Source organism: Bufo gargarizans, chromosome 1, assembly GCF_014858855.1.
Source record: "Bufo gargarizans isolate SCDJY-AF-19 chromosome 1, ASM1485885v1, whole genome shotgun sequence".
NCBI lineage: Eukaryota > Metazoa > Chordata > Amphibia > Anura > Bufonidae > Bufo > Bufo gargarizans.
In genome coordinates, this window is record NC_058080.1 from 83758533 (window position 1) to 83777940 (window position 19408).

The 19408-nt window shown below is 43.8% G+C and overlaps 1 protein-coding gene across 2 annotated transcripts in view; it reads right to left on the reverse strand.

Moving 5' to 3' along the window:
- Positions 1-1700: 1700 nt before the first annotated feature.
- Positions 1701-19408, reverse strand: part of LOC122931118 — a 77562-nt gene continuing 59854 nt past the window's right edge. For both annotated transcript variants that reach the window (XM_044285111.1, XM_044285196.1), the window contains exons 2-4: positions 14662-14704; positions 4315-4367; positions 1701-2696 (exon numbers count right to left, since the gene is read on the reverse strand). In XM_044285111.1, coding sequence (XP_044141046.1) covers positions 1892-2696; positions 4315-4346 — 837 coding nt within the window. In that variant the 5' untranslated portion in view covers positions 4347-4367; positions 14662-14704 and the 3' untranslated portion in view covers positions 1701-1891. The remainder of the gene's footprint in view (positions 2697-4314; positions 4368-14661; positions 14705-19408) is intronic.

Below are 19408 nucleotides of genomic sequence, written 5' to 3' on the forward strand. Positions count from 1 at the left end.
TAAAACAGCTATTATTCCCCCGCAGGTCGTATGCAAATGTGGCTTCCTTGCTTCGAGCCAAGGTAAGCACGCCCCCTAACCGTCCCCTCTTTTGTTAGATTGACAGCCTGCAGCACGGCCGGGATGGCACAAGTCTCACGCATGCGCAGTGCGCCGCTGAAACCCGGCTAACAGTGGCAGCCGGAGACAGGATCACGCCTTACCAAGGAGCGCACCGCGCACGCGCTAGACTTATGCGATCCCAGCCACACTGCAGGCTGTCAATCTAACAAAAGAGGGGACGGTTAGGGGGCGTGCTTACCTAGACTCGAAGCAAGGAAGCTCACGTGAGATTTTATCTGTAGGGGCGTTTCTTAGGCGGAGCTGACTCAAGCATGTAAGATATGACTCGTTTCTGTTAATTAGCATAAAAGGCGGAAAAGCGTTATAGGGCGATAAAATAGGACAGGTTAGTCCTGAGAAGATTATGGATCGATCGCTGGGAACTATCAGGGTAAACGAGCATTAAGGTACATTTGGTTTTATATGTCAGAACGTGGTGACAGGTTCCCTTTAAAGGCAAAGTGCAGATTTGTTTTTAAAATCCATACATTGCATTTACCCTCTTAAGGGTGTCTTAGGCAGCGGCCTACAATGTCTATGCCTCGTCTCACCCATGATGAAAAGAAAGAAACAAAGGAAGAAGGAAATTTAAAGGAGTATTCCAGTTAGATGAAGTGATTTCCTATCCACAGGGAATGGGATACTGTAAGTAATAAATTGGTGGGGATCTAACTGCTGGGATCTCCAGTCTCCACTGATCATGAAAACATGGCCTCCATACACCTAAAGTGAATGGAGTGGTGGGTCAAACAAGCACACTGCTACTCTATTTATCTCCATGGGACTGCTGGAGAAACCCACACACAAGTGCTCTGTGTCCTTGTCTATAAGCCTTCACATTAAAGAATGGATGATGCTACCACTATGGAAAACTGAATTACTGAAGGGTTGAACGTGCTGCAAATGGAATGCATTTATTGCTAAAAAAAAAAATATCCAGTGACAGAGAAACATATCCCAACGTCGTTATGCATCACGGGTGCCTCAGTTAAATAGTAGCAACTAAAGTTTATCTTCATCTGAACAATGCACTGTATGTAACAAGTGATTTTTGACACATGAGGGCCAATGTTCCTTGATTAAAAATGTTAAATAGATTATACATTACAATTATTCCAATAAATATTAAAAGATGTTAAAAGAAATTAAATTACATGAAACAGAGACCTACTACCAACCAGTGGTATTCAGAATGTCTTGAACCAAAATGATAAAAATGGTCTTAATAATTAAACATCCCAATTAAAGGGAACCTGTCACCGGGATATAGAGCTGAGGACATGGGCTGCTAGATTGCCGCTAGCACATCCGCAATACCCAGTCCCCATAGCTCTGTGTGCTTTTATTGTGTATAAAAACCGATTTGATACATATGCAAAATAACCTGAGATGAGTCAGAGATTGAAAATATGACTCTTCTCTGGTCACACAAGTAAGATATGACTCTTTTATATTAATTTGCATATGTATCAAATCAGTTTTTTTTTACATAAAAAAAGCATAGAGCGCTATGGGGACTGGGTATTGAGGATGTGCTAGTGGCCATCTAGCAACCCATGTCCTCAGCTCTATACCAAAAATCCTGGTGACAGGTTCCCTTTAACAGTACGTCAGAAAAACATCATCCTATGCCCTTGATAATTTATTGTATATTCAATATATTTTCCTTCTTTTTTCTGATAGACTTTAAACATTTTCAGCCAGAACTTCCTGAATTCCAAAGATGTGAAAATCTAAGCTTGTCTTTCTCAAGAAAGTTTGATTATTTCTTTAAAGTGCATCCAGATCCCTAACAGTCCTCATATTCTTCACTGGCTATTGCAGCGGCCAGTGCTGCTAGTGCTTCAGCCACATCTGGATCCATATCCTCTTCCAGGTATGGTCCATTTGTAACTACTATACCTTTCTTTGAACCCCGTGCTGCACTTCTTTCGATAATGAGGTGAACCAATGAAGGAGGCCTTGACCTATCTATAAAAACATGGTCATCTGATGGGGATCTGGATCCATGGGGAGCTGTGTATGAAGGATCTTTGTTAGAGTCATGTACATGATGTGCCTCTTTTGGAAGACTAATGAACTGTGTGATATTTCCAATGTCATTGGAGGATTCTAAGTGTAAGTTACTACTTTGGACTTCAAGTATTGCACTTTCTGTAAGAGAAATATTTTCCTGCATTGATCCAGATAGCTCATGCTGAATGCATTCTGGCTCGTCAGAATTGGTTGTGTGGTCATTTGATGTGTCTAGCCTATCTTGGCTGGAAGTAGGTGTTGACTGCAGGTTGTCATGAGATTGGGAGGAATGGGCATCTTGTTCTTTGTCATCACCTATAAAGTTCCCATTTAAAATGGCATATGATGAGAAACTGTATGGTTCTGTGGAATCTGCTTCATCAGTTTTAGCATTGATCTTTTCAGGCCCATTGTACAAATCATGTGAGCCAGTGAATCTGTCTCGTTCTATTACGTTGTATCCCTCACTCATAAGTTCACTGATCTTTATAGTTGGTGACTTGGAACGGTCATGATCGTAGCTGTGTGCTTCATTCACATATCCATTTGTCGGCTGTTCTTGTGGTTTGAACATGTAACTAAAATACAACAGAAGGTTATTTGTACTTCATAATATACATGCAGATATAAAATTGTAAAAACAATATAAAACCTGCTATAGTTACCTACATTATTATCTTTACTCAATGGCTCAAATCAACAGTGCAAATACTATTCTTATTACTACTCTTAGTAACAGATGACACGACTGGTGAGGGAAAAGGCTCTCCAGACCACCAGTGCGTTCTGTGTAGTGGACAAGAAGGCAAAGATTTCTTCATGGATCCAGTGATAGACACTGTTGTCTTTACTGTGCTGGACCTCCAGAGATCTAGACATTGATCTGTTCTCTGGCCTAGACTGCCAGGGATGTTACCATGAACCTCATTGACCTAAAATACCAGGAATGTTGGCATAAATCCCTTTATTACCTTAGACCTCCAGAAATGTTTTGCATTGGACCATCAATACTCACTAGACCACTAGAGATGTTGACATAGGTCCATCAATATCGTAGACCACCAGAGATTTTGGAATATACATTATAAAACTATTATATTTATCTGGACACAGATTATCTACCTGGTCACTCTGTGTTTGGTTGCGCACTATTTGGCAATATTTTCTACTGATTTCAATCATCTGACTTAGAGGGAACAGTGTCAAGGTCTCTAACTGCCCCGCTTACTAGCTATATAAGCTTACAGGCAACATTGGTGTTGGAGTATGGATTTCCTCTGGGGGCAGGCATTGAGGGCTTTGCACCTATCTGCTGAGTGATAGATCTATTTTCCGAACTCTATTGTAAGTAAACACATCAACATGGCGTAAACTTAATTTGTTCATAAATAAAGGCATATCCTAGTTAAAACCCCAAACCTTTTGTGTATAGTACAGAATGCGGGGGAAGTGAAACATGACTTGATCTATAAATCCTGAACTAACATTCCTAGTAATTGTCAAAATGACAGACACAAAAATATATACACGCTGTAAAGATGTTTTACACTACTGTGTCTTCCAGGAGAGGACACACTTCAGAGATCAGTAGGATGAGTTGCCTTATGGTGCTTGTTTTTTCGATCAGCACAAAAGGTTCTGTACTTTGCTTCCCCCTCCACATCCTTTTTTTTTTACCTTGGCCTTTGTTTATTAGAAATTCACTTCCCAGGTAGCTAGTAGTCCTGCACAGGTTCCCTCCACCCAATAGCTAAGGTGATGGGACAAAACAAGGCTTTACCCCCACTCTGCCTTTTAGCAGACCATAGGCTGCCTCTGATACAGGCATCCTTGGCCATCCCCCTTGGGTACCAGGCATAAGCACTATCTGTATCCTGAAACAAAATAGATTTTTAGTTACTGAAAACTGAACAACCACTTTTCTGATAGGTATAGTAGGAACAAATAAATCCATCAGACAAATTATTGCTAGTGGTCTTGGGTGATTGGTCACCCACCTGCATGCAGGTATACTGTAACAGGACTTCCATCTGCCTCTCTTGTGCATCTCTGTTGTAATACCTGAGCCTTTCCTACCCTCTTGGAATAGTACATAAGGGATAGGCACTCTTACACTCACTATTACTCATCCCACATGCACTCTGGTACAATATGGAAATACATTATATATATTATTATTTTTTAAAAGCAGTATACCTGTTCAGCATTCTACAGCAGTTGCACCCCATCTGGTTAAGGTCTCTTAACACCTGTATGTAAGATAATAAAACACAATAATATGGGGAACAAAAGTCCAAAGTTAGATTATTTTCGTCTGTAAATCTCAGTAAACCAGCAAATGGTCTAGTTATTTCATCCAACACATATCAGCTGGGAGCAGTTCCATATTCCGCTATTCACATCATTAATGTATACTAAACAACTGCATTACTGTGATAGCTAAGTTTTTATTTTATTTAATAGAACCACTTTAGTGCCCCCAAATGTAATAAAATCAAAAAACAATATATGCTCACTAGTGCTGGTGCTCGGGTGCTCACCACTAGTGTTGATCAAGCACCAAAGTGCTCCGGTGCTTGAGTAGAACACTTTGGGATGCTCGGGTGCTCGATAGAGCACCCGAGCACAATGGAAGTCAATGGGAGAACCCAAGCATTAAACTAGGCACCCCCTGCTCTGAAAAGGGGAGGGTGTTAGGTTTATAGGAAAAGGTAAGAAATTGATTAAAACACCACTGAAATGGTTCGGGAACAGCATGGGGGAGGATGTCTGGATGCATCTTGGACTCCCAGGTCGCTGCTGGCAATGATATTGTCCGAGTAGTACACCACTTTTACAGACTGACAATAATACACACTAAACCGAAGATAAAATCAATTTTAGGGGAAAAATTGTTAAACCTGTTTATTTACTTGTATATAAAGTGCAAGTACTTCCAAACATTTACAAGGGAGAGGCACTCCGATACAACCTGTATATCAGATAAAGGAGGGTCTCATTCACATGTGGTACAATTGTTCAGGTAGTGGGACTCTTACACTCATAAAGCCTATGCACTAAGTGAAAGAGCTGCCAAAAATTACAAGGATCCGGCACTCCAATACACCCTTTATTACACATAAAGGAGGGCATCATACACACCCTTGAAAAATTATGATTGATGGCTTGCTGGTGACCCTCTAAAACATTAGGGTGAGGGCCTGCTGCTGATCTGACCATCTAAAACATTAGGGACGAGGACCTGCTGCTGATCTGACCATCTAAAATATTAGGGGTGAGGGTCTGCTGCTGATCTAACCATCTAAAACATTAGGGGTGAGGGTCTTCTGCTGATCTGACCTTCTAAAAAATTAGGGGTGAGGGTCTGCTGCTAAGCTGACCATCTAAAACATTAGGGCCGAGGGCCTACTGCTTATCTGACCATCTAAGCAATTAGGGGTGAGGGTCTGCTGCTGAGCTGACCATCTAGAAAATTGAGGGTGAGGGTCTGCTGCTGATCTGACCATCTAAAAAATTGAGGGTGAGGGTCTGCTGCTGATCTGACCTTCTAAAACATTAGGGGCGAGGGCCTGCTGCTGATCTAACCATCTAAAATAATAGGGGTGAGGGTCTGCTGCTGAGCTGACCATCTAAAAAATTTGGGGTGAGGGTCTGCTGCTGATCTGACCTTCTAAAACATTAGGGGTGAGGGTCTGCTGCTGATCTAACCTTTTAAAACATTAGTGGTGAGGGTCTGCTGCTGATCTGACCTTCTAAAACATTAGTGGTGAGGGTCTGCTGCTGATCTGACCTAAAACATTAGGGGTGAGGGTCTGCTGCTGAGCTGACCATCTAAAACATTGGGGGCGAGGGCCTGCTGCTGATCTGACCATCTAAAAAATTAGGGGTAAGGGTCTGCTGCTGAGCTGACCATCTAAAACATTACAGGTGAGGGTCTGCTGCTGAGCTGACCCTCAAAAACATAAGGAGCGAGGGCAGCCTAATAAGCATGTTGATATGATGGAGGAGGAGGACGAGAAAAGGAAGATTGAACCATATACCCTTTTTTCAGTTAATATGCCCCCAGCAGCACTAAATACTCGCTCTGACAAAACGCTTGGTGGTAGGGCAGGCCAGCACCATCAAGGCGTAGAGTGACAGTTTGTGCCACGTGTCCAGATTGGACACCCAATAATTGTAAGGCACAGAGGGATCATTGAGGACGCTGATACGTACTCCTTCACTATCTTCCAAAACTTTTCCCTCCTTGTGACACTAGGCCGCGCATCAGGGTGAGAGTGCTGGCGGGGTGTTATGAAACTGTCCCAGGCCTTGCCTATGTTGGAACTGCTGTGTGTTCCCCTCGTATCCCCTCCTCAGTTGCCCAAGGAACTACGTACTCTGCCGCTAGCTATACCTTCTGGTATTACACCATTTTGCTAGTCCTCTCCACGACAGGAATGAAAGATGAGAAGTTCTCTTTGTAGCGGGGGTCGAGAAGGGTGAACAACCAGTAACCTGTGTTGGCCAAAATGCGCATAACACGAGGGTCACGGGAAAGGCAGCATAACATAAAGTCAGCCATGTGTGCTAGAGTCCCAACAGACAAGACTTCGCTGTCATCTTCAGGAAGATGACTCTCAATCTCCTCATCCTCTTCCTCCTCTTTGGTCCATCCACGCTGAACAGATGGAATAAACCTGCTATGGCTACTACCCTCTGTAGCAGAGGCAACCGTCTCCTGCTCTTCCTCATCATCATCCAATTCGCGCTGAGAAGACGAATGGAGGGTGGTCTGGCTTTCACCATGTGTACTGTCTTCTCCCATTTCCACCTCTTCCACGTGCAAAGCGCCCACCTTCATTGTGAGCAGCGAGTGTTTCAGTAGACACAGAGGTGGGATGGTTATGCTGATAATAGCGACATCGCCTCTCACCATCTGTGTTGATTCCTCAAAGTTGCATAAAACCTCACAGAGGTCAGACATCCATGCCTACTCGTCGCTTGTGAAGAGCGGAAGCTGACTGGAAAGAGGACGACCATGTTCCAGCTGGTATTCCACTACTGCCCTCTGCTGCTTACAAAGCCTGGCCAACATGTGGAGTTCCAGCATGTTCCCACATCGCACTAGTCGGTGAGCTGGCAATTGCAAGCTCTGCTGCAGCATTGCCAGACCGGCGGCAGTTGTAGATGAATTTAGGAAATGGGCACACACGTGGCGCACCATCACCAGGAGCTCAGGAAAATTGGGGCAGATTTTGAGAAACCGCTGAACCACTAAGTGGAACATGTGGGCTAGGCATGGTATGTGTGTGAGCTTGCCAAGCTCCAAAGCTGCCACCAAGTTACAGCCATTATCAGACACAACCATGCCTGGTTGTAGGTTGAGTGGCGAGAGCCACAGCTCAGTCTGGTCCCTTATACCTTGCCACAGCTCTGTGGCGGTGTGCTGTTTGTCAACTAAGCAAATAAGTTTCAGCACGGCCTGCACAAGATCTCCTCATGTCCCTCTTCAAGCGGGCTTGGCGAGAGGGCCAAATTAAGGAATGGCGATGAAAACAGCTCCTCGGAATATCACTTGTTTGCCAAGACTCTCCATGGTGAGAGGAAGGAGGATCAGGGTGAGGATTCTGTTGACCAGACTCTTGGCTACTGAGAAAGGACTTTGTGGAAGACAGGGTGGTGCTTAACCGACTGGAAGCATTATCTGCTGCAATCCAACCGACCACTTGGTTGCACTGGTGTGACGTCGAGAGGGGTGTCCTATGCCGGCCTGCAAACTGGGACATGAAGCTAGGTATCGTGGATGAGTGTGTTTCTTGTGCTCTGGCAGCAGACACAGTTTCACCACGCACAGGGCCACGGCCTCTGCATGCACCATCAGCAGCACGTCCACTTCTCTGTCCCTTACTGATCGCCTTGTGTATATTAAATGGTATATATACTTGCAAGTATGTCACACGTACAGTAGCGCAGGTTTTGTTAGTGTATGCGCAAATAAATTAGACTGAATGTCACTGATATTTAGGATGGGCAAACGCTATACAGGAGATGTAGCACAGGTAATGTCGCAGTGAAAAAATTAGACTGAATGTCACTGATATTTCGGATGAGCTAATGTTATACTGTGGATGTAGTGCAGGTAATGTCGCTGTCACCAGCGGCCAAACAATTGTCCTGAATTTCACAGCGCAAATATAACACAACAGATGTAGCAGAGGTTGTGTCACTGTTAGCAGCGGCCAAACAATTGCACGCAATTTAGTGCAGGTTGCGCCAATAATATATATGGCAGCCAGATAAAACAATAGTCCTTAAAAGGACTTTTGGGTTTCTAACACCTATTACCAGTAAAACCTGCCTAACAAACAAACCAATTCCTGTCCCTACACTATCTGTCTCTTCTGCTGCAGCTCTACCTGACTAAGACTGAGCCGAACCACGTGTCATTGTGTGCTATATAGCGTTCCGGCCAGCTAATCACTGTAATGCCAGTGGCCAACATGGCTACGGCATTACAGTGAGTGCCAGTACCTCTGCGCACATTTATTGGCTGTGTAGCGGCCAACAAACGTACGGGGAGGAGACTCGAGCATCGCGGCTGAACACCGCGATGTGCCGAGCATGCTCTCCCAACACTACTCACCACTAGTTTGTGTTTACAGGCTGCAGCAATGATGTTTCTGTATAAAGCATGTGACTGCTGCAGCCAATCACTGGCCTCAGTGGTTTTGTGCCATGTACCACAGATGCCAGTAATTGGCTGCAGTGGTCATGTGCCGCATACAGCAAGGTCACCGCTGCAGCTTGTAAACACAAACTTGGAGGTTAGAACTGGAGCAGAAGGGTGGGAAACTTCGGGAGATTAAGTGTTGAGTATACAATGTTTTATTGGGTTTCTTAGTCAGGCATCCCAATTAAGTAACTTTCACATTACAGAATGTATCCTGCCATTTTTGCTAATGGATACTAGCAAATCCTGGCGGACCGCTGGATTATAATGGATTTTGTCAAGTTAGGCTACATTCACATCTGTGTTGGGCGCTCCGTACGGGGCTTCCGTCACAGAATTTTTTTTAAATTGCGGAGAAAAAAGTCAGCTTTTTCCCAGCTGAAAAAATGTTCTCCTGAACAGAAGTGTAATGGATTTCATTATAGTCAATGGGATCTGTTAGGCTCCGTTCCCTTTCATGTGCCACATCCGACACTTACGTTTTTTTCGTTCTTCTGCTCCTAAAACATGGCAAAAGAGTGGAAATAACAAGTTCTGATGTGAAAGCAGCCTTACTATTGGGTTACAATATTTTTAACTGAAAGAATAGTGCTGCGGACTGCATTATTTTTGCCATCAGAAATACTTGAATCCCAAATGGACTGGCAAAAACTAAAAAAAAATCTTCTTTTTGATAAGATAATGGAGGTAAAAATTGACCTTAATGGATCATGTCAGATCCATTAAATAGAAGCAGAAGTAATGTGGACAGCACCAGCGGATGGAAAATTATACACAGATGCAACAGGCTCATTTCCTATCCAGAATCCAATCAAAGAGACAAAAATTGCCAGTATCCTCTTCAATGAAAGCTTTTGACAATTATACAGTGGTGTTTAAAAGTTTGTGAATGTTTCAGAATTTTCAATATTTCTGTATATATGTGATCTAAAACTACATCAGATTTTTGACAAAAGTCCTAAAAGTAGATAAAGATACCAAATCAAACAAATGAGTTGAAAATATTAGACTTGGTCATTTATTTATTGAGGAAAATGATCCAGTATCACATGTCTGTGAGTGGCAAAAGTATGCAAACCTTTAGGATTAGCACATAACTTGAAGGTGAAATTAGAGTGTTGTCAGTCAATGGGATGACAATCCGGTGTGGGTGGGTGACCTGTTTTATTTAAAGAACAGGGCTCTATCAAAGATCTTCCCAACAAAAGTTTGTGGAAGTGTATCATGACACGAACAAAGGAGATTTCAGAGGACCTCAGAGGAAGAGTTACTGATGCTCATCCGTGTTTGGACTCCACCAATCCACATTCAGAGATATTGTGTACAAATGGAGAAAATGAAAGATCACTATTAGGGCTGTATTATACTGGCAGATCATCGCTAACGAGTGTTCGTAGTAACGCTTGGTAGAGATGATCTGACAGTGTAGTACTGCCGCAGATTACCCGATGAGCAAACAAACGTTCATCGGGCAACCCAGATTTTTAAGAATGCCTAAAAATCATTGCTTGCTGGCCACAGATTGTGCTCTCTAATTACTATCTGCTGCTTGCAAACATTTAGTCAGTATGGAGACGAGCGATGACATTATGATTGTTCCTCCTTATACTCTGGAGGAGATCGCTGCATGTAATAGAAGCAGTCTCTTCTGCTGAAAAGCAAGCGATATCTGGGAAGGAATGCTACCCTCCCGATAATCGACTGCCTGATCTTTTAATGTAATACAGCGCTTACCCTCTCCAGGAGTGGTCAACCACACCAAGAGCAAGGAATTTAATAGTCCACAAGGTCACTAAGGAACCCAAGGTAACATGTAAGCAACTAATGGTTATCTTACATTTGTTAATGTTCATGAGTCTACCGTCAGGAGGACACTGAACAACAATGGTGTGCATGGCAGGATTGCAAGGAGAAAGTCAAAAATAAAATTGCTGCCCATCTGCAGTTTTCTGAAGATCACCTCAACAAACGAGAACGCTATTGAACAATGTTTCGTGAATGGATGACACCTAAATAGAACATGCACAAGGGGGTCACACCAGATACTGAAAGCAAAGGTTCACATACTTCTGCCCCTCACAGACATGTAATATTGGATCAATTTACTTACTTTCACACTAGCGTTCGGGGCTCTGCTTGTGAGTTCCGTTTGAAGGCTCTCACAAGCGGCCCCGAACGGATCCGTACAGCCCCAATGCATTCTGAGTGGATGCGGATCCGCTCAGAATGCATCAGTTTGGCACCGTTTGGCCTCCGCTCCGCTCAGCAGGCGGACACCTGAACGCTGCTTGAAGTCAATGGGGACGGATCCGTTTGACGTTGACACAATATGGTGCAATTTCAAACGGATCCGTCCCCCATTGACTTTCAATGCAAAGTCAGGAGTCCCCATCAGATCGGAGTTTTCTCCGATCCGATGGTATATTTTAACTTGAAGCGTCCCCATCACCATGGGAACGCCTCTATGTTAGAATATACCATCGGATTTGAGTTACATCGTAAACCTCAGATCCGACAGTATATTCTAACACAGAGGCGTTCCCATGGTGATGGGGACGCTTCATGTTAGAATATACTGAGAACTGTGTACAGACCCCCCCTCCTCCTGTAATTAACTTATTGGTGGCCAGTGCGGGCCCCCCTCCCTCCCCAGTATTAAATATTACCAGTGCGGCGGCCTCCCCCTCCCTCCCTCCCCAGTATTAAATATGACCAGTGCGGCCTCCCCCTCCCTCCCCAGTATTAAATATTACCAGTGCGGCGGCCTCCCCCTCCCTCCCTCCCCAGTATTAAATATGACCAGTGCGGCCTCCCCCTCCCTCCCTCCCCAGTATTAAATATTACCAGTGCGGCGGCCTCCCCCTCCCTCCCTCCCCAGTATTAAATATGACCAGTGCGGCCTCCCCCTCCCTCCCTCCCCAGTATTAAATATTACCAGTGCGGCCCCCTCCCTCTATATTTATTGGTGGCCGGGCCAGTGCGGATTCCAAGTATTGTGAGCAGTGCGGCCTCCCCTCTCCCCCCCTAATTAAAATCACCCCCCCCCCCCCATCATTGGTGGCAGCGGAGAGTACCGATCGGAGTCCCAGTTTAAATCGCTGGGGCTCCGATCGGTTACCATGGCAACCAAGACGCTATTGCAGTCTTGGCTGCCATGGTTACTTAGCAATAAATACAAGCATTATACTTACCTGAAGAGCTGCGATGTCTGACCGGCCGGGCGCTCCTCCTACTGGTAAGTGACAGGTCTGTGCTATAGGCAATGCGCCGCACAGACCTTTCACTTACCAGTAGGAGGAGCTCCCGGCCGGTCAGACATCGCAGCTCTTCAGGTAAGTATAATGCTTGTATTTATTGCCAAGTAACCATGGCAGCCAAGACTGCAATAGCGTCTTGGTTGCCATGGTAACCGATCGGAGCCCCAGCGATTTAAACTGGGACTCCGATCGGTACTCTCCGCTGCCACCAATGATGGGGGGGGGGGGGTGATTTTAATTAGGGGGGGAGAGGGGAGGCCGCACTGCTCACAATACTTGGAATCCGCACTGGCCCGGCCACCAATAAATATAGAGGGAGGGGGCCGCACTGGTCATATTTAATACTGGGGAGGGAGGGAGGGGGAGGCCGCACTGGTCATATTTAATACTGGGGAGGGAGGGGGGGCCGCACTGGCCACCAATAAGTTAAATACAGGAGGGGGGGGGTCTGCCCCCTGCTGCCTGGCAGCATCTGCCAGGCAGCAGGGGGCAGTCATGTTCACAGTTCTCAGTATATTCTAACATGAAGCGTCCCCATCACCATGGGAACGCTTCTGTGTTTAGAATATACTGTCGGATCTGAGTTTTCCGAAGTGAAAAATCAGATCTGAAATAAACAGTTATGCAAACGGATCCGTTCTGAACGGATGCAAGCGTTTGCATTATAGGAGCGGATCCGTCTGTGCAGACGCCAGACGGATCCGCTCCTAACGCAAGTGTGAAAGTAGCCTAATAAATCTTATCTTTATCTACTTTTAGGACCTGTGTGAAAATCTGATGTAGTTTTATGTCAAATTTAGGGGCCCTTTACACGTGCCGAGAATTGAACATGTCATCACTAACGACCGTTTCGCTCATTCATCGGGTAATTGGATCGTTTGTACAGCACAAAAAATCCTTGTTTTCCGGTGGCACATTGTGCTGTGTAAAAACAGTATGGGGAAGATCGATGGCAATAGCTATCACCCCTCCCCATACTCTGTCTGTCTGCAGATTGTCGGGAAGGAACCTTTCCTTGTCGACAATCTGCTTGTATATCATCCTGTGTAAACGGATCTTTAGGCAGAAATATAGAAGGGTTCTCAATCTTTTAAGCACCACTGTCCATGTAACATCACATATGGAACATGCAGAGAAATACTCCTGTATAGGTCAATATGTGAACTTACATGTATCCATCAAACAGATCATAAAAGATCATAACAGATTTGTCGTATCCATCATGGATCCTGGTAAAACAAACATCATGACACCAGTGTGACCATAGTCTAATTTCCTGAAGCTTTGCAATTCACTTGCATAAGGCTCATTTCTGGGTCAGGATATTTTCATATAATGGAAATATTTTCTGATGTGTATTGTCCATAGCAGAAATCTGAGGATGATATGTACAGAGATTTCCACCAAAGATAAATGATATGCGTGTTATTTCTACAGGGAAAAAAATGCTGGAAATCAGTATGGGAAGGATCCTATGTATTTGAACGGGAATCTCCATTCACATGCATGTGTGTAATAAACTTACCTGTCCGGGCTCCAGCGGTACGATCCTCAGCCCTGGCATGGCCGCGTCAGGAGAGGCGTGCTGCTGAGCCATGCCCCCCGGTGATGGGATCACATCCTTAGTAACAAGATACAATGTCCTGTTTCTCCCTGCAGTGGACATGTCCTGGAGGAGATTAGCAGTGGGCTGATTGCTCAGCTGCTCTATTACTGTGTGCTAGTGTTCTGAGTAATGGAGTGCCGAGTCATGGACCTATCAGGTTCATGATAGAGGAACTTGGCACTCTATTTAAATCCCTTACTGGCCATACACCATTGCCAGTGATAGTCTTGTTTGGTTCACTAGCTAGGTTCCTCTGTGCTTCTTACCCTAGCTTGTCTTCTGACCACTCTCTGTCTTTGGTACTGTGTAGCGCGTCTTGTTCTGGTCTCGGCTTGTCTTCTGGCCAGTCTCTCATTTGGTACTGCATAGCCCATCTAGATCTGACCCATTGCTGTGTGACTTTTCTTTTGTGTTTGTTGTCTGTTCATGTTTGTCTGTCTCTGCAATTAATTAGAGTAGGGACCATCGTCCAGTTGCGGTTCTGCCAAGTAGGGCTTATACTGAAAGAAGGTAGGGAAATCAGGCTGTGTTCTAGATTAGGGCTCACTGTCCTTGTCTGTTCTTACCTACAGGTATTACAATGTGATTCTGAATGCATGCAGGTGGATTTTAGCACAGAACTTGTGTGAAGGGCCTAAGGTACAGTAGAAGGAAAGGCTAACAGACAGGTAGTATTACTTTTTTTTGCTTAACAAATTCTCCCACGTCTATCTAACTACAGTAGATTGTTTTACATGAGGCATTGCTGTCATCATACCGTCCACTTTGTAAAGTGTTTGTGCTTACATTGTGTATCCACCAGAAAGGTACAGGGTTTATTTCATATGTACTATAGGCACATTCTACAACATAAAAACGTATTAAAACTTATAAAAAATTATTCATAATCTCTTACTATGAGTTTTAGAGCATAGAAAAGATTTGCTATGTATTTATACATATTCAGGATGTAAGAAAGTAAAGCTTACCTGCAAGATATTCCATTAAAGGTCAGAGGTGGGCTCTGCATGCCTGGAAAAGTAACAGTTTTTTCTTAGTACATAAAATAATAATAAAAAAATGCACTTAAATACAGTAAATATAGTAAAATTATTTTACTCCTTCACACTTTTCAGAATTTTAATAGATTGCCATAGGGTTTTAAAAAAATTTTAATGCCATTTTGTAATATTTAAAACATCCTGTTTTTGGAGTGTCTTAAAGAGGACCTTTCACTACTCTACAAACGAAAAACTAACTATACCTGTGGGCAGAGCGGCGCCCAGGGGTTCCCCTGCACTTACTAGTAAGTCTGGGCGCCGCTCCGTTCGCCCGGTATAGGCTCCGGTGTCTGCGCTCCCTCTGACTGTTTTCTTGTAGGAGGCGTGTCCCTTGCTGCACTGCTGGCCAATCGCAGCGCACAGCTCATAGCCAGGCTATGAGCTGTGCGCTGCGATTGGCCAGCAGTGCAGCAAGGGACACGCCTCCTACAAGAAAACAGTCAGAGAGAGCGCAGGCACCGAAGCCTATACCGGGCGAACGGAGCGGCGCCCAGACTTGCTAGTAAGTGCAGGGGGACCCCTGGGCGCTGATCTGCCCACAGGTATAGTTAGTTTTTCGTTTTTAGAGTAGTGAAAGGTCCTCTTTAAGTCCTATAGAGAAGCCATTGGGAAAAATGCTACACCCAGAGCAAAAAAAAAAAAAAAAAAAAGGCGCATACCAACAAAAAAATTAAATAAAAATAAGGCCAAAACATCATAAACTCTTTGGCAGATTAAGTCTGTAGATGGTGTAAGCTTAGGCTGTCTGTTGAAGTTCCACAGATACAGTATTACAGGGACTTAGGCTGAATAATACATCTGGTTCAGGGATAGACACCTTTTTGTCTAGTTCTATACCAAATATTGGTTGGTTTACTTTGAGACTGAATTGTGGTGCAAAAACATCACATCTTACACCCCCCCCCCCTTTCCATTGAAGCTCCACTCATTCACATTAAGCCCCGGCGCCTTTTCTAGCAGTTGGAAAAAGTGTAGAAACTCTAGTTGCGCCAAATTGCTCCTATTTACACCACTTTAGACAGATTCTAGGTGCAGACATAATAGTAAATCTGAGTCATTGTTTGTAGTTCATTTATATTTCACTATACACACAAAACAGAAACACCATGGACCCTTTTTCTGAAAATTGCTAAGTGTTGTCCAGGCTACAGATATTGAAGACCTATCCTCAGGAGAGTTCATTAATATAGGATTATGGTGGTCTGACAAATAAAATAAAAAAATAAATATGATATAAATAATATAAAATCAAAACCGCAATGCAAGCACAATGAGGCAGATGAATGAATACTGCCAAATATTTAGACACATGGGGAGAATTTATTATTCCCCTGCTGATTTTCTGGCTTCAAAAATTTTCACACCCTGTGTTTGCAACTATTTAAAGGGCTTCTGTCACCCCACTAAAGTGATTTTTTTTTTTGGGCTAGTGAAATTAGTTACCGTATATTGCGATATATGACAATATAATTGTGTTACTTACTTTGATCCAGCAGTTTCTGCAAAAAACGAAGTTTTATAATATGTAAATTCGGTCTCTACCAGCAAGTAGGGCGGCTACTTGCTGCTAGCTGCTGCAGAAATCCGCCCCCTCGTCGTGTTGATTGACAGGGCCAGCCGGGATCTCCTCCTCCGGCCAGCCCTGTCGGCATTTCAAAAATCGCGCGCCTGTGTTGATTCGGCGCAGGCGCTCTGAGATGAGGAGGCTCGTCTCCTCAGAACTCCCTCAGTGCGCCTGCGCCGATGACATCACCGAAATAGAAGACGTCATCGGCGCAGGCGCACTGAGGGAGTGCTGAGGAGACGAGCCTCCTCATCTCAGAGCGCCTGCGCCGAATCAACACAGGCGCGCGATTTTTGAAATGCCGACAGGGCTTGCCGGAGGAGGAGATCCCGGCTGGCCCTGTCAATCAACACGACGAGGGGGCGGATTTCTGCAGCAGCTAGCAGCAAGTAGCCGCCCTACTTGCTGGTAGAGACCGAATTTACATATTATAAAACTTTGTTTTTTGCAGAAACTGCTGGATCAAAGTAAGTAACACAATTATATTGTCATATATCGCAATATAACTAATTTCACTAGCCCAAAAAAAAAAAATCACTTTAGTGGGGTGACAGAAGCCCTTTAAACACCATTGCCCTTGCCACTTTTCAAGAAGGGGGTGCGGGGAGGGGTGGAACCAGCGGGCCCAGCACATTTATCTTTTTTTACACTAGTTTTTTTGTGTAAAAGAAGATTGAAATCTTTCTAGGTGCATGGACTAACAGAGGCTGCACCTAACTTTTTACGAGGCCTCCACCTAAGGAGGCTCAGTGGTTAGCACTTGTGCATTGCAGTGCTGGGGTCCTAGGTTCGAATCCAACCAAGGGCAACATCTGCTTGTGTTTACATGGGTTTCCTACAGGTATTCCAGTTCTTTAGATTGTGAGCCACATTGGGGACAGCTTGATACTAATGTATGTAAAGCACTGCAGAATATAGTATCGCTGTATAGGTTAGTAAAATAAATAAAATAATGGACTGGTGTAATACGCTGGTCTATGTTAAATTGCCTCCATGAAATTCAGGATAGTCAGAAGGTTATCACATCTTGCACAATGTTAGATGTTTTACTCTTTCTAATGCCAGTTCAAGTTTGGCTTATTTAGCTCATTATTTTGTACCAAAAAACTGGCACTTGACAATAACAACATGTGCCCTTTTCTAGATACTTTACAACACTGGGGCAGAATTACTAAACCTAGACCGGCTGTGTAGACCTGCATCCAGATTTATCACAGGGGCTCAGGCTGGATAATGAATGTGGTGTAGGGATGGACACTTTTCTCTGACTCCATCTATTAACTCGCTTACTTTGAGACAGAATTTTATGCCAGAATTGGCACAAAAAGTTATCTCACGCCTGCCCTCTTTCCCGCGAATCCATGCCGCATTCAGGATAATTCCCATCTCTTTTCAAGCGAGTTGGAAAAACCTGTAGAAAACCTAGTTAAGTCAAATTGCTCCAATCTGCACCTCATTTTGGACAGATTCTAGGTGCAGACACATTAGTAAATCTGGACCTGTGTCTAGTAAGACACAAAAAGTGTCTTAAACACTTAATAAATGTGGAGCACGGCATGTACAACATAATTCTGGCTCAATTTGATTTATAAATGTGCCTGAACACATATACTGTACGTATTGACCATCACCATAACCATAGGAAATTGTTATATTATTTACAATGAGTGAATGGTATAAAAACACAATAACAAGTATTCCCCTAAGTCTATAAATTAATCCCACACATATACTGTATGCACTGATAAGTGGTGACAAAACAATGTGCAACTATCCCCCCCCCCCCCCCCCCAAAAAAAGGCATCATATTATCAATTAATAAGTACTATGTTTCCCTATAAATCGGGATGACCTGTACTGTAGGCTAGTGCCCCGACGTTCTTCTCAGTTCTCCTCTACTCAGCTATATACATTAGTGACATTGGTGCTTTGCCATTCTACCCTGTAGGCACAAACTATACAACAGCTGCACAACCCTCAGACGGGAGGATCTTTATTCATCTCATGTCGGATGCAGCCGCACCCATAATACAGGCAATTTTGATAGGAAAGATCTGACTCCAATTTCACCTTCAAATTACCATCTAATCTTAATGGTTCACATACTTTTGCCACTCACGGACATGTCATATTGAATCATTTCCCTTAATAAATAAATAGATTACCAAGTCTAACATGTTTGACTTATCTGATTATCTTTATCTACTTTTAGTATTTATGTAAAAATCTGACGTACAGTAGTTTTAGGTCAACTTTATGCATAAATATTGAAAATTCCAAAGGGTTCACAAACTTTCAAGTATCTATATATATATATGTTCAGATGATGCCCTAAGCTTTGAGAACATGAATGGTATACCTGTATTCAAAGGTGGGGCAAGCTCCCTTGGTACCCTTGACAAGAGCTGTAGATAGAAATTTCTTCACCCAGGTAAGTTGTATATAATACATAGTGGTGGTTATATCACAAACTGCTATACTACTAAGGTAGTGCAGATTCATAGCATGATATACACGTACAGCACATTAAATATATACAGATTAAATACATATACATACACGCATATATACAAATGACACATATTACATACACATTAGAGACACATGCATACACATTACACACATATGTATACAGCATACAGTACATACATAATACACATTACATACACATGTATACATATACTTTATACGCATGCAGACACATTACACGCACACATAGTCACACACACTACACATACTTATGTCTCCGACAGATTGCTGCCACATCCCAGCAGTTGAGAGGGAGTCACGTTGTGGCTTTTTCTGCCTCTGAACCAGACCTAGTAGCACTACTCCTGAGCTCAGAGAAGAAGGGTTGTACAATATTCATACCTAAAAGGGGCATAGCTATAGGGGGTGCAGAAGTAGCCCAGGAACCTGAGGGGGCCCAAAGACCGGCCACATAACAAGACACTGGTATTATAGAAAGTGATTGCTGGTCAAGTTATACCTCTGGCTGGAGGGAAGGGGTTAGGTAAAGAATTTGGCATGGAGGTGGTGGGTGCCGTTAGGCGGTATAAAGGCTATGTGCTTCCCTGCCCCTGGCAACAAAGTGGGAAGGGGGTCCCAAGC